This window comes from Oncorhynchus mykiss, chromosome 25 (genome assembly GCF_013265735.2).
Source record: "Oncorhynchus mykiss isolate Arlee chromosome 25, USDA_OmykA_1.1, whole genome shotgun sequence".
Lineage (NCBI taxonomy): Eukaryota > Metazoa > Chordata > Actinopteri > Salmoniformes > Salmonidae > Oncorhynchus > Oncorhynchus mykiss.
The window spans coordinates 44,138,013-44,152,490 of record NC_048589.1 but is presented as its reverse complement, the minus strand read 5'-3'; the positions used below and the strand labels follow the sequence as shown (position 1 = coordinate 44,152,490).

The 14,478-nt window shown below is 45.2% G+C and overlaps 1 protein-coding gene across 3 annotated transcripts in view; it reads right to left on the bottom strand.

Moving 5' to 3' along the window:
• The window catches only part of si:ch211-168d23.3 (BRD4-interacting chromatin-remodeling complex-associated protein), a 44,583-nt gene that overhangs the window by 19,471 nt on the left and 10,634 nt on the right, over window positions 1-14,478 (bottom strand). For all 3 annotated transcript variants that reach the window (XM_036962835.1, XM_036962836.1, XM_036962837.1), the window contains exons 6-8: window positions 11,107-12,743; window positions 3,634-3,871; window positions 2,866-3,432 (exon numbers count right to left, since the gene is read on the bottom strand). In XM_036962835.1, coding sequence (XP_036818730.1) covers window positions 2,866-3,432; window positions 3,634-3,871; window positions 11,107-12,743 — 2,442 coding nt within the window. The remainder of the gene's footprint in view (window positions 1-2,865; window positions 3,433-3,633; window positions 3,872-11,106; window positions 12,744-14,478) is intronic.

The following is a 14,478-nucleotide window of genomic DNA, read 5'->3' as shown; positions in this document are numbered from 1 at the left end:
AATATTCTAATCTTTGGTGACTTTAATATTCGCATGGAAAAGTCCACAGACCCACTCCAAAAGGCTTTCGGAGCCATCATCGACTCAGTGGGTTTTGTCCAACATGTCTCTGGACCCACTCACTGTCACAGTCATACTCTGGACCTAGTTTTGTCCCATGGAATAAATGTTGTGGATCTTAATGTTTTTCCTCATAATCCTGGACTATCAGACCACCATTTTATTACGTTTGCAATTGCAACAAATAATCTGCTCAGACCCCAACCAAGGATCATCAAAAGTCGTGCTATAAATTCACAGACAACACAAAGATTCCTTGATGTCCTTCCAGACTCCTTCTGTCTACCCAAGGATGCCAGAGGACAAAAATCAGTTAACCACTTAACTGAGGAACTCAATTTAACCTTGCGCAATACCCTAGATGCAGTTGCACCCCTAAAAACTAAAAACATTTCTCATAAGAAACTAGCTCCCTGGTACACAGAGCAAGCTTACAGAAAATTGGAACGGAAATGGCGCCACACCAAACTGGAAGTCTTCCGACTAGCTTGGAAAGACAGTACCGTGCAGTACCGAAGAGCCCTTACTGCTGCTCGATCATCCTATTTTTCTAACTTAATTGAGGAAAATAAGAACAATCCGAAATTCCTTTTTGATACTGTCGCAAAGATAACTAAAAAGCAGCATTCCCCAAGAGAGGATGGCTTTCACTTCAGCAGTGATAAATTCATGAACTTCTTTGAGGAAAAGATCATGATCATTAGAAAGCAAATTACGGACTCCTCTTTAAATCTGCGTTTTTCTTCAAAGCTCAGTTGTCCTGAGTCTGCACAACTCTGCCAGGACCTAGGATCAAGAGAGACGCTCAAGTGTTTTAGTACTATATCTCTTGACACAATGATGAAAATAATCATGGCCTCTAAACCTTCAAGCTGCATACTGGACCCTATTCCAACTAAACTACTGAAAGAGCTGCTTCCTGTGCTTGGCCCTCCTATGTTGAACATAATAAATGGCTCTCTATCCACCGGATGTGTACCAAACTCACTAAAAGTGGCAGTAATAAAGCCTCTCTTGAAAAAGCCAAAACTTGACCCAGAAAATATAAAAAACTATCGGCCTATATCGAATCTTCCATTCCTCTCAACATTTTTTGAAAAGGCTGTTGCGCAGCAACTCACTGCCTTCCTGAAGACAAACAATGTATACGAAATGCTTCAGTCTGGTTTTAGACCCCATCATAGCACTGAGACTGCACTTGTGAAGGTGGTTACCTTTTAATGGCATCAGAACGAGGCTCTGCATCTGTCCTCGTGCTCCTAGACCTTAGTGCTGCTTTTGATACCATCGATCACCACATTCTTTTGGAGAGATTGGAAACCCAAATTGGTCTACACGGACAAGTTCTGACCTGGTTTAGATCTTATCTGTCAGAAAGATATCAGTTTGTCTCTGTGAATGGTTTGTCCTCTGACAAATCAACTGTAAATTTCGGTGTTCCTCAAGGTTCCGTTTTAGGACCACTATTGTTTTTACTATATATTTTACCTCTCTCAATTAATCTTAATGGTTGTACAGTCGTCTCAAATAAAACTGTGAAGGACCTCGGCGTTACTCTGGACCCTGATCTCTCTTTTGAAGAACATATCAAGACCATTTCAAGGACAGCTTTTTTCCATCTACGTAACATTGCAAAAATCTGAAACTTTCTGTCCAAAAATGATGCAGAAAAATGATTCCATGCTTTTGTCACTTCTAGGTTAGACTACTGCAATGCTCTACTTTCCGGCTACCCGGATAAAGCACTAAATAAACTTCAGTTAGTGCTAAATACGGCTGCTAGAATCCTGACTAGAACAACAATTTGATCATATTACTCCAATGCTAGCCTCCCTACACTGGCTTCCTGTCAAAGCAAGGGCTGATTTCAAGGTTTTACTGCTAACCTACAAAGCATTACATGGGTTTGCTCCTACCTATCTCTCTGATTTGGTCCTGCCGTACATACCTACACGTACGCTACGGTCACAAGACGCAGGCCTCCTAATTGTCCCTAGAATTTCTAAGCAAACAGCTGGAGGCAGGGCTTTCTCCCATAGAGCTCCATTTTTATGGAACGGTCTGCCTACCCATGTCAGAGACACAAACTCGGTCTCAACCTTTAAGTCTTTACTGAAGACTCATCCTGTTTTGCCCCATTTGATTTGATTTGATCTTTGCAGGACGGCCACTCCTAGGGAGAGTAGCAACAGTGCTGAACTTTCTCCAAGACAATTTGTCTTACCGTGGACTGATGAACATCATGGCTAATGACATACTTTTGTAACCCTTTCCAGCTTTATGCAAGTCAACCATTCTTAATCTCAGGTCTTCTGAGATCTCTTTTGTTCGAAGCATGGTTCACATCAGGCAATGCTTCTGGTGAATAACAAACTCAAATTTTGTGAGTGTTTTTTAAAGGACAAGGCAGCTCTAACCAACATCTCCAATCTCGTCTCATTGATTGGACTCCAGGTTAGCTGACTCTTGACTCCAATTAGCTTTTGGAGAAGTCATTAGCTTAGGGGTTCACATACTTTTTCCAACCTACCTAATGTCTAAATGATGTATTCAATATAGAAAAATACAAACATTTGTGTGTTGTTAGTTTAAGCACACTATGTTTGTCTATTGTTGTGACTTAGATGAAGATCAGATCAAATTTGATGACAATTTTATGCCCCAAAAAAATCCAGGTAATTCCAAAGGGTTCACATACTTTTTCTTGCCACTGTATCATTAATTTATACCTCAACAAATGGATGCTGCTGATTGCCCCTATAAGTCAATAAAAAGTCACAACAGAGAGCATAAAGGCTGGTTGACCTGTTGTAGATGATGGCTGAAGGCCTGGGTGGGGCTGCAAACTTTCTCCACCCCTGGTTTTGTCCCTGTCTCCGTCTGGTCCCGCAACAAGTGTTTAGGCAACGACCCAACTGGGTCCAGCAGGTGTTTGGGTAACATCCCAACTGGGTCCAGCAGGTGTTTGGGTAACGACCCAACTGGGTCCAGCAGGTGTTTGGGTAACAACCCAACTGGATCCAGCAGGTGTTTGGGTAACGACTCAACTGGGTCCAGCAGGTGTTTGGGTAACGACCCAACTGGGTCCAGCAGGTGTTTGGGTAACGACCCAACTGGGTCCAGCAGGTGTTTGGGTAACGTCCCAACTGGGTCCAGCAGGTGTTTGGGTAACGTCCCAACTTGGTCCAGCAGGTGTTTGTGTAACGTCCCAACTTGGTCTAGCAGGTATTTGGGTAGCATACCAGGTGGGTCCAGGGCCTGTGGGGCCTCCAGCGGGGTCTGTAGGAGGGCCATTACAGGGGGAGAAGTGGACTGGAGACTGGCGGTGGAGGGTTGGAGAGAGGCATGCTGCTGGAAAAGGTGCCTTGTCGACTGAGGGGAACAACAAACTGATTAGAGAATGTTCTGGTGTACATTTGTTTTGCTAGTTTACTAGATCCACCTAGCATTTGACTTAGGAGGATATATTAATTAACCAATCAATTAACTAAGCACCAATCAATTAACAAATCAAGTAGTCAATCAGCCAACCAACCAATTAATTAATCAGTCAATCAAGTGTTGACTTCTCACCTGAGGCAGGTGTGGGGACGCCGCTTGCTCCCTCCTCTCCTCATGGCCAGCTCTGTCAGGCAGCAACACTACAGACGCCTGCTGAACACTGATCTGTCCATCTGTAACACCCCCTAGGGGTCTGGAGGTCTGGGGGGTGAAGGGGAGGCCCTGTACTACAGCAGGAGGGGTGGTGTTGAGGATGGAAATCGAGGTCATGTGACTGTCTGGGTGGGTTGAGGTGAGCTGCATCCCAGAGCTGTTGAGGAAGACAGAGTGAAAGGGTGTAGTAGTAGTGTTGTTAAAGGGTGTAGTAGTAGTAGTGTTGTTAAAAGGTGTAGTAGTAGTGTGGTTAAAGGGTGTAGTAGTAGTGCTGTTAAAGGGTGTAGTAGTAGTGTAGTTAAAGGGTGTGGTAGTAGTGTTGTTAAAGGGTGTAGTAGTAGTGTGGTTAAAGGGCGTAGTAGTGGTGTTGTTAAAGGGTGTAGTAGTAGAAGTAGTGTTGTTAAAGGGTGGAGTAGTAGTGTGGTTAAAGGGTGTAGTAGTAGTGTGGTTAAAGGGTGTAGTAGTAGTGTTGTTAAAGGGTGTAGTAGTGGTGTTGTTAAAGGGTGTAGTAGTGGTGTTAAAGGGTGTAGTAGTAGTGTGGTTAAAGGGTGTAGTAGTAGTGTTGTTAAAGGGTGTAGTAGTAGTGTGGTTAAAGGGTGTAGTAGTAGTGTGGTTAAATGGTGTAGTAGTAGTGTTGTTAAAGGGTGTAGTAGTAGTGTGGTTAAAGGGTGTAGTAGTAGTGTGGTTAAAGGGTGTAGTAGTAGTGTTGTTAAAGGGTGTAGTAGTGGTGTTGTTAAAGGGTGTAGTAGTGGTGTTAAAGGGTGTAGTAGTAGTGTGGTTAAAGGGTGTAGTAGTAGTGTTGTTAAAGGGTGTAGTATTGTAGTTAAAGGGTGTAGTAGTAGTGGTGTTAAAGGGTGTAGTAGTAGTGTAGTTAAAGGGTGTAGTAGTAGAAGTAGTGTTGTTAAAAGGTGTAGTAGTAGTGTTGTTAAAGGGTGTAGTATTGTAGTTAAAGGGTGTAGTATTGTAGTTAAAGGGTGTAGTAGTAGTGGTGTTAAAGGGTGTAGTAGTAGTGTAGTTAAAGGGTGTAGTAGTAGTGTTGTTAAAGGGTGTGGTAGTAGTGTTATTAAAGGGTGTAGTAGTAGTGTGGTTAAAGGGTGTAGTAGTAGAGTAGTTAAAGGGTGTAGTAGTAGTGTAGTTAAAGGGTGTAGTAGTAGTGTTGTTAAAGGGTGTAGTAGTAGTGTGGTTAAAGGGTGTAGTAGTAGTGTAGTTAAAGGGTGTAGTAGTAGTGTAGTTAAAGGGTGTAGTAGTAGTGTGGTTAAATGGTGTAGTAGTAGTGTGGTTAAAGGGTGTAGTAGTAGTGTAGTTAAAGGGTGTAGTAGTAGTGTAGTTAAAGGGTGTAGTAGTAGTGTAGTTAAAGGGTGTAGTAGTAGTGTGGTTAAAGGGTGTAGTAGTAGTGTTGTTAAAGGGTGTAGTAGTAGTGTAGTTAAAGGGTGTAGTAGTAGTGTTGTTAAAGGGTGTAGTAGTAGTGTTGTTAAAGGGTATAGTTGTAGTGTTGTTAAAGGGTGTAGTAGTAGTGTTGTTAAAGGGTGTAGTAGTAGTGTAGTTAAAGGGTGTAGTAGTAGAAGTAGTGTTGTTAAAAGGTGTAGTAGTAGTGTGGTTAAAGGGTGTTGTAGTAGTGTTGTTAAAGGGTGGAGTAGTAGTGTGGTTAAAGGGTGTAGTAGTAGTGGTGTTAAAGGGTATAGTTGTAGTGTTGTTAAAGGGTGTAGTAGTAGTGTTGTTAAAGGGTGTAGTAGTAGTGTAGTTAAAGGGTGTAGTAGTAGAAGTAGTGTTGTTAAAAGGTGTAGTAGTAGTGTGGTTAAAGGGTGTTGTAGTAGTGTAGTTAAAGGGTGTAGTATTGTAGTTAAAGGGTGTAGTAGTAGTGGTGTTAAAGGGTGTAGTAGTAGTGTTGTTAAAGGGTGTAGTAGTAGTGTTGTTAAAGGGTGGAGTAGTAGTGTGGTTAAAGGGTGTAGTAGTAGTGGTGTTAAAGGGTGTAGTAGTAGTGTTGTTAAATGGTGTAGTAGTAGTGTTGTTAAAGGGTGTAGTAGTATTGTAGTTAAAGGGTGTAGTAGTAGTGGTGTTAAAGGGTGTAGTAGTAGTGTTGTTAAAGGGTGTAGTAGTAGTGTTGTTAAAGGGTGTAGTAGTAGTGTTGTTAAAGGGTGTAGTAGTAGTGTTGTTAAAGGGTGCAGTAGTAGTGTTGTTAAAAGGTGTAGTAGTAGTGTGGTTAAAGGGTGTAGTAGTAGAGTAGTTAAAGGGTGTAGTATTGTAGTTAAAGGGTGTAGTAGTAGTGGTGTTAAAGGGTGTAGTAGTAGTGTTGTTAAAGGGTGTAGTAGTAGTGTGGTTAAAGGGTGTAGTAGTAGTGTTGTTAAAGGGTGTAGTAGTAGAAGTAGTGTTGTTAAAGGGTGTAGTAGTAGTGTGGTTAAAGGGTGTAGTAGTAGTGTTGTTAAATGGTGTAGTAGTAGTGTAGTTAAAGGGTGTAGTAGTAGTGTTGTTAAAAGGTGTAGTAGTAGTGTGGTTAAAGGGTGTTGTAGTAGTGTAGTTAAAGGGTGTAGTATTGTAGTTAAAGGGTGTAGTAGTAGTGTTGTTAAAGGGTGTAGTAGTAGTGTTGTTAAAGGGTGTAGTAGTAGTGTTGTTAAAGGGTGTAGAAGTAGTGGTGTTAAAGGGTGTAGTAGTAGTGTAGTTAAAGGGTGTTGTAGTAGTAGTGTAGTTAAAGGGTGTAGTAGTAGTGCTGTTAAAGGGTGTAGTAGTAGTGTAGTTAAAGGGTGTAGTAGTAGTGTTGTTAAAGGGTGTAGTAGTAGTGTGGTTAAAGGGTGTAGTAGTAGAGTAGTTAAAGGGTGTAGTATTGTAGTTAAAGGGTGTAGTAGTAGTGGTGTTAAAGGGTGTAGTAGTAGTGTTGTTAAAGGGTGTAGTAGTAGTGTTGTTAAAGGGTGTAGTAGTAGTGTTGTTAAAAGGTGTAGTAGTAGTGTGGTTAAAGGGTGTAGTAGTAGAGTAGTTAAAGGGTGTAGTATTGTAGTTAAAGGGTGTAGTAGTAGTGGTGTTAAAGGGTGTAGTAGTAGTGTTGTTAAAGGGTGTAGTAGTAGAAGTAGTGTTGTTAAAGGGTGTAGTAGTAGTGTTGTTAAAGGGTGTAGTAGTAGTGTTGTTAAAGGGTGTAGTAGTAGTGTTGTTAAAGGGTGTAGTAGTAGTGTGGTTAAAGGGTGTAGTAGTAGTGTTGTTAAAGGGTGTAGTAGTAGTGTTGTTAAAGGGTGTAGTAGTAGAAGTAGTGTTGTTAAAGGGTGTAGTAGTAGTGTTGTTAAAGGGTGTAGTAGTAGTGTTGTTAAAGGGTGTAGTAGTAGTGTGGTTAAAGGGTGTAGTAGTAGTGTTGTTAAAGGGTGTAGTAGTAGAAGTAGTGTTGTTAAAGGGTGTAGTAGTAGTGTTGTTAAAGGGTGTAGTAGTAGTGTTGTTAAAGGGTGTAGTAGTAGTGTGGTTAAAGGGTGTAGTAGTAGTGTGGTTAAAGGGTGTAGTAGTAGTGTAGTTAAAGGGTGTAGTTAAAGGGTGTGGTAGTAGTGTTATTAAAGGGTGTAGTAGTAGTGTGGTTAAAGGGTGTAGTAGTAGTGTGGTTAAAGGGTGTAGTAGTAGTGTTGTTAAAGGGTGTAGTAGTAGAAGTAGTGTTGTTAAAGGGTGTAGTAGTAGTGTGGTTAAAGGGTGTAGTAGTAGTGTTGTTAAATGGTGTAGTAGTAGTGTAGTTAAAGGGTGTAGTAGTAGTGTTGTTAAAAGGTGTAGTAGTAGTGTGGTTAAAGGGTGTAGTAGTAGTGTTGTTAAAGGGTGTAGTAGTAGAAGTAGTGTTGTTAAAGGGTGTAGTAGTAGTGTGGTTAAAGGGTGTAGTAGTAGTGTTGTTAAATGGTGTAGTAGTAGTGGTGTTAAAGGGTGTAGTAGTAGTGTTGTTAAAGGGTGTAGTAGTAGTGTTGTTAAAGGGTGTAGTAGTGTTGTTAAAGGGTGTAGTAGTAGAAGTAGTGTTGTTAAAGGGTGTAGTAGTAGTGTGGTTAAAGGGTGTAGTAGTGTTGTTAAAGGGTGTAGTAGTAGTGTGGTTAAAGGGTGTAGTAGTAGAAGTAGTGTTGTTAAAGGGTGTAGTAGTAGTGTTGTTAAAGGGTGTAGTAGTGTTGTTAAAGGGTGTAGTAGTAGAAGTAGTGTTGTTAAAGGGTGTAGTAGTAGTAGTGTGGTTAAAGGGTGTAGTAGTAGTGTTGTTAAAGGGTGTAGTAGTAGAAGTAGTGTTGTTAAAGGGTGTAGAAGTAGTGTTGTTAAAGGGTGTAGTAGTCGTGTTGTTAAAGGGTGTAGTAGTATTGTTGTTAAAGGGTGTAGTAGTAGTGTTGTTAAAGGGTGTAGTAGTAGTGTTGTTAAAGGGTGTAGAAGTAGTGTTGTTAAAGGGTGTAGTAGTAGAAGTAGTGTTGTTAAAGGGTGTAGTAGTAGTGTTGTTAAAGGGTGTAGTAGTAGTGTGGTTAAAGGGTGTAGTAGTAGTGCTGTTAAAGGGTGTAGTAGTAGTGCTGTTAAAGGGTGTAGTAGTAGTGCTGTTAAAGGGTGTAGTAGTATTGTAGTTAAAGGGTGTAGTAGTAGTGTTGTTAAAGGGTGTAGTAGTAGTGTGGTTAAAGGGTGTAGTAGTAGTGTAGTTAAAGGGTGTAGTAGTAGAGTTGTTAAAGGGTGTAGTAGTAGTGCTGTTAAAGGGTGTAGTAGTAGTGTTGTTAAAGGGTGTAGTAGTAGTGTTGTTAAAGGGTGTAGTAGTATTGTAGTTAAAGGGTGTAGTAGTAGTGTTGTTAAAGGGTGTAGTAGTAGTGTGGTTAAAGGGTATAGTTGTAGTGTAGTTAAAGGGTGTAGTAATCGTGTAGTTAAAGGGTGTAGTAGTAGTGCTGTTAAAGGGTGTAGTAGTAGTGCTGTTAAAGGGTGTAGTAGTAGTGCTGTTAAAGGGTGTAGTAGTAGTGTTGTTAAAGGGTGTAGTAGTATTGTAGTTAAAGGGTGTAGTAATCGTGTAGTTAAAGGGTGTAGTAGTAGTGTAGTTAAAGGGTGTAGTAGTAGTGTTGTTAAAGGGTGTAGTAGTAGTGTTGTTAAAGGGTGTAGTAGTAGTGTTGTTAAAGGGTGTAGTAGTAGTGTGGTTAAAGGGGGTAGTAGTAGTGTTGTTAAAGGGTGTAGTAGTAGTGTAGTTAAAGGGTATAGTTGTAGTGTAGTTAAAGGGTGTTGTAGTAGTAGTGTTGTTAAAGGGTGTAGTAGGTTTCAGAACTAGCGGACAGGCTGACACTGTTCCCCTAGTCGCGCGGCGCAGCTATTCCTGCCTCCCGACAGTGGAGTTCCTTGGGTAGCATTCTACACGTAGCGTTAAGTTGTTAAGCTTAGTGGTTAGAGGTGGGAGGTAGGTAGCCTAGTGGTTAGATGGGGGAGGTAGGTAGCCTAGTGGTTAGAGGGGGAGGTAGCCTAGTGGTTAGAGGGGGGAGGTAGGTAGCCTAGTGGTTAGAGGGGGGAGGTAGGTAACCTAGTGGTTAGAGGGGGAGGTAACCTAGTGGTTAGAGGGGGAGGTAGGTAGCCTAGTGGTTAGAGGGGGAGGTAACCTAGTGGTTAGAGGGGGAGGTAGGTAGCCTAGTGGTTAGAGGGGGAGGTAGGTAGCCTAGTGGTTAGAGGGGGAGGCAGGTAGCCTAGTTGTTAGAGGGGGGAGGTAGGTAGCCTAGTGGTTAGAGGGGGAGGCAGGTAGCCTAGTTGTTAGAGGGGGAAGGTAGATTACCTAGTGGTTAGAGGGGGGAGGCAGATAACCTAGTGGTTAGAGCGCTGGGCTGGTTTGAATCCCCGAGCTGACAAGGTCATCCCCCAAACATCTGTCGTTCTGTCCCTGAACAAGGCAGTTTAACCCACTGTTCCTAGGCCGTCATTGTAAATAATAATTTGTTCTAAACTAAACATTTTAGGGGGTGCGCTCGCTCTACCACTAAGGGACAGTTTAGTTGCCGCAATTAAGACAGTCTCGTGCTACAATTGTTTATTTTGATAGCGTGAATCGTTCCTGTTCACACCGAGGTGAAGAGTGGAATAATTGAAGGAATGAATCCGAGACTCCTATCACCTGTGGACGGCGCGGTGTTCCAACCAGGCACAGATTTAATTGGCCAGGCGTGATTGTAAATCCTTTAACTGAAGTCGTGAGAGTACGATCCCCATAGTATTGGCCTTGTCAGGCGTCGTGAGAGTACGATCCCCATAGTATTGGCCTTGTCAGGCGTCGTGAGAGTACGATCCCCATAGTATTGGCCTTGTCAGGCGTCGCGAGAGTACGATCCTCATAGTATCGGCCTTGTCAGGCGTCGTGAGAGTACGATCCCCATAGTATTGGCCTTGTCAGGCGTCGTGAGAGTACGATCCCCATAGTATTGGCCTTGTCAGGCGTCGTGAGAGTACGATCCCCATAGTATTGGCCTTTTCAGGCGTCGTGAGAGTACGATCCCCATAGTATTGGCCTTGTCAGGCGTCGTGAGAGTACGATCCCCATAGTATTGGCCTTTTCAGGCGTCGTGAGAGTACGATCCCCATAGTATTGGCCTTGTCAGGCGTCGCGAGAGTACGATCCTCATAGTATCGGCCTTGTCAGGCGTCGTGAGAGTACGATCCCCATAGTATTGGCCTTGTCAGGCGTCGTGAGAGTACGATCCCCATAGTATTGGCCTTGTCAGGCGTCGTGAGAGTACGATCCCCATAGTATTGGCCTTTTCAGGCGTCGTGAGAGTACGATCCCCATAGTATTGGCCTTGTCAGGCGTCGTGAGAGTACGATCCCCATAGTATTGGCCTTGTCAGGCGTCGCGAGAGTACGATCCCCATAGTATTGGCCTTGTCAGGCGTCGTGAGAGTACGATCCCCATAGTATTGGCCTCGTCAGGCGTCACGAGAGTACGATCCCCATAGTATTGGCCTTGTCAGGCGTCACGAGAGTACGATGCCCATAGTATTGGCCTCGTCAGGCGTCGCGAGAGTACGATCCCCATAGTATTGGCTGACAGACAAAAGGGAACTTGAAGTTTTTCCATTTAAGACATAAAAATTGTCTTTGCCATGATGTTTTTGCCTTATTACTTAAGGGCCTTGTTGTAAACATAGTGGATGATTTTACATAAATATATATATACATTTTTTTTAACAGAGACAAGGTTCAAATATTGCTATCCATCAATGATTCCCAACCAAAATTACTGAGCTTTGAGCAATTTGGACAAAAACAATGGATATATATGTTGCCCTAAGAGTTGTGCATAGTCGGTAGAATCTTATTCAGAATTATTCACAGCTGTAATGGCTGCCAAAGGTTCTTCCACCAAGTATGAACACCACTGTGCAAAGGGTGTGTAGACATTCACTAGGCCCTGCATGGAATAGGGAGCCAATTGGGACTCAGGCTCTATATCACACTCACTGCATCAGGGTGATGTGGCTCCCTAGAGCAGGGCTGTGGAGCAGGGTGGCATGCTGGCCTGGACCCCCCTGCCCCTGGGACCCCTGGGGATTGTAGGCACCCGCCAACTGGGCTGGCATCTGGAAGACAGTAGGCGACCCTGACTGTAGCTGCAGGGAGCCAGAGAGCAGTGTTCCCTGGCGGAGGGAGAGCTGGCCTGTTGAGGTGGTGCTGAAGACTGTGTGGGGGCTGAAGTTGAGCTGTCTGTGGTGAGGCACGGCCGTCAGGATCTGGGAGCCATCTACCAGGTGGTGGCCCATGGAGGGTGTCATACCCTGGACAGACTGGACTGTTGCGCCCTGGTGGCCAGAGGTGAACAGGGGCCGCGCAGAACCGCCAGGAAGCTGGGACAGGGTGACAGGGGATTGGCCAGGGAGCTGGGACAGGGTGACAGGGGATTGGCCAGGAAGCTGGGACAGGTTGACAGGGGATTGGCCAGGGAGCTGGGACAGGGTGACAGGAGATTGGCCAGGGAGCTGGGACAGGGTGACAGGGGATTGGCCAGGGAGCTGGGACAGGGTGACAGGGGATTGGCCAGGGAGCTGGGACAGGGTGACAGGGGATTGGCCAGGGAGCTGGGACAGGGTGACAGGGGATTGGCCAGGCAGGAGGAACTGATTCTGGCCATGGAAGAGACCTTGAGGCTGGATCAGGAAGGAGCCTCCTCCCTGGTTGACCAGCTGCAGGCTGACGGGCTGGGGCTTGGTGAGGTGTGGGGCAGTGAGGTGTTGGGCAGGTTGGGGATGGGGCTTGGTGAGGTGTTGGGCAGGCTTGGGCTGGGGAGGAGGGGGGGACACGAGAATGTTTGACGAGGGCGTCCCAGGGAGGAAGGTGAGACCTGGAGAGGGTTTCTGACCAGGCCCACCAGGACCAGGAGGCTTAGGGCTGATCTGAACAAGTCGGGGTTGGATGCTGATAGGCAGCTTGGGCTGGATGGGCAGGGGTCCTCTCTGGAGAAAGATCCCGGGAGCTGCAGCCGCTCTGAGGGTTGGGGCCAGTAGGGGGCGCCCTGTCAGGCTAGGAACTGCCTTCTGGATGAGGGAAAAGGAGGTGTTGGAGGCCTGTGCAGGGGTCAGGGAGAAGGAAGTCTCTGGCGAGGGTGCGGGGAAGATGTTCCCAGGGAGGAGGCCCATCAGCTGGGGAGCAGCAGGCTTCAGCGAGGGGCAGCCTGGTCCCACGGCCAGCAGGGATGGTTGGGGAGGCTCCACCGCCGCCTGGGTGTCCCTGTGTTGCAGGGTGTGTGGGCCAGGGTGGGGGTGAGGGAAGGCTAGGGTTTTGGAGAGGAACGGCACGGCAGCAGGAGGGAGGAGGAGTGGGGGGCAAGGTGTGTAGAGAGACAGGGTGTGGCCCTCCCCAGGCCCTGTTTGGACGAGCCCTGCCTCCTGAGCCATAGTGTGCTCTGTGATGTCAGCCTCCTGAAGACTCTGCTGGAGAATGTCACAGGGCGGTACTTCCTCTTCCTCCTGCACTTCCTCTCCCTCCCCACTTCTCTCCCCCCCTCCCTCGGGAGACCCCCCCAGTAGAGCCTCTTCCAGGAAGGACAGGTCAACGCATTCTGCAGGGGGGGTAATGTCATCTGCCAACAGAGACATTGGGCTCTGAGGGAGGGAGATAAAAGAGTAAGAGAACATCAGAGTGATCCTAGAGTAGGAGAACATCAGAATGTTCCTAGAGTAGGAGAACATCAGAATGATCCTAGAGTAGGAGAACATCAGAATGATCCTAGAGTAGGAGAACATCAGAATGTTCCTAGAGTAGGAGAACATCAGAATGTTCCTAGAGTAGGAGAACATCAGAATGATCCTAGAGTAGGAGAACATCAGAATGATCCTAGAGTAGGAGAACATCAGAATGATCCTAGAGTAGGAGAACATCAGAATGATCCTAGAGTAGGAGAACATCAGAATGATCCTAGAGTAGGAGAACATCAGAATGATCCTAGAGTAGGAGAACATCAGAATGATCCTAGAGTAGGAGAACATCAGAATGATCCAAGAGTAGGAGAACATCAGAATGATCCTAGAGTAGGAGAACATTAGAATGATCCAAGAGTAGGAGAACATTAGAATGATCCAAGAGTAGGAGAACATCAGAATGATCCTAGAGTAGGAGAACATCAGAATGATCCTAGAGTAGGAGAACATCAGAATGATCCTAGAGTAGGAGAACATCAGAAATATCCTAGAGTAGGAGAACATCAGAATGTTCCTAGAGTAGGAGAACATCAGAATGTTCCTAGAGTAGGAGAACATCACAATGATCCTAGAGTAGGAGAACATCACAATGATCCTAGAGTAGGAGAACATCAGAATGATCCTAGAGTAGGAGAACATCAGAATGATCCTAGAGTAGGAGAACATCAGAATGTTCCTAGACTAGGAGAACATCAGAATGTCCCTAGAGTAGGAGAACATCAGAATGTTCCTAGAGTAGGAGAACATCAGAATGTTCCTAGAGTTACAGTGTTAGGGATAAATAATGAGCAACGGCTAGTCCTTGATTTGAACTCTTAGAAAAAAGAGAACTCTCTGTGGAAAGGAACATTTACAGTTAACATTTTAGTAATTGATTTAATTCAGCAGACAGATTTTTCACCTACGGCTTGAGGATTCGAACCTGCTACCTTTCGTTTACTGGCCAATGCTCTTAAACACTAGGCAACTTGCCGCCCAAAAGGGTTCTTGCTGGAACCAAAAAGGTTTCTTCAAAAGGTTCTCCTATAGGTTCTCCTATGGGTTCTCCTATGGGTTCTCCTATAGGTTATCCTATGGGTTCTCCTATGGGTTCTCCTATGGGTTATCCTATGGGTTATCCTATGGGTTCTCCTATGGGTTCTCCTATGGGTTCTCCTATGGGTTCTCCTATGGGTTCTCCTATAGGTTCTCCTATGGGTTCTCCTATAGGTTATCCTATGGGTTCTCCTATGGGTTCTCCTATGGGTTCTCCTATAGGTTCTCCTACAGGTTATCCTATGGGTTCTCCTATGGGTTCTCCTATGGGTTCTCCTATAGGTTCTCCTATGGGTTCTCCTATGGGGACAGCCAAATGACCCTTTTATGTTCTAGATAGCATATTTTGTTTTGTAGGTGTGGGTTTGTCTGTGCATACAGAGGTTGGCTCAGCAGGATGTCAGTGAAGAGCGAGGGAGAGAGGAAGGAAGGGATGGAGGGAGAGAGGGAGGCAGACTCACCAGGGGGTCAGTGAGGAGGGAGGGATGGGGGAGAGAGGGAGGCAGACTCATCAGGGGGTCAGTGAGGAAGGAGGGAGGGATGAGGTTGAGAGGGAGGCAGACTCACCAGGGGGTCAGTGAGGAAGGAGGGAGGGATGGGGGAG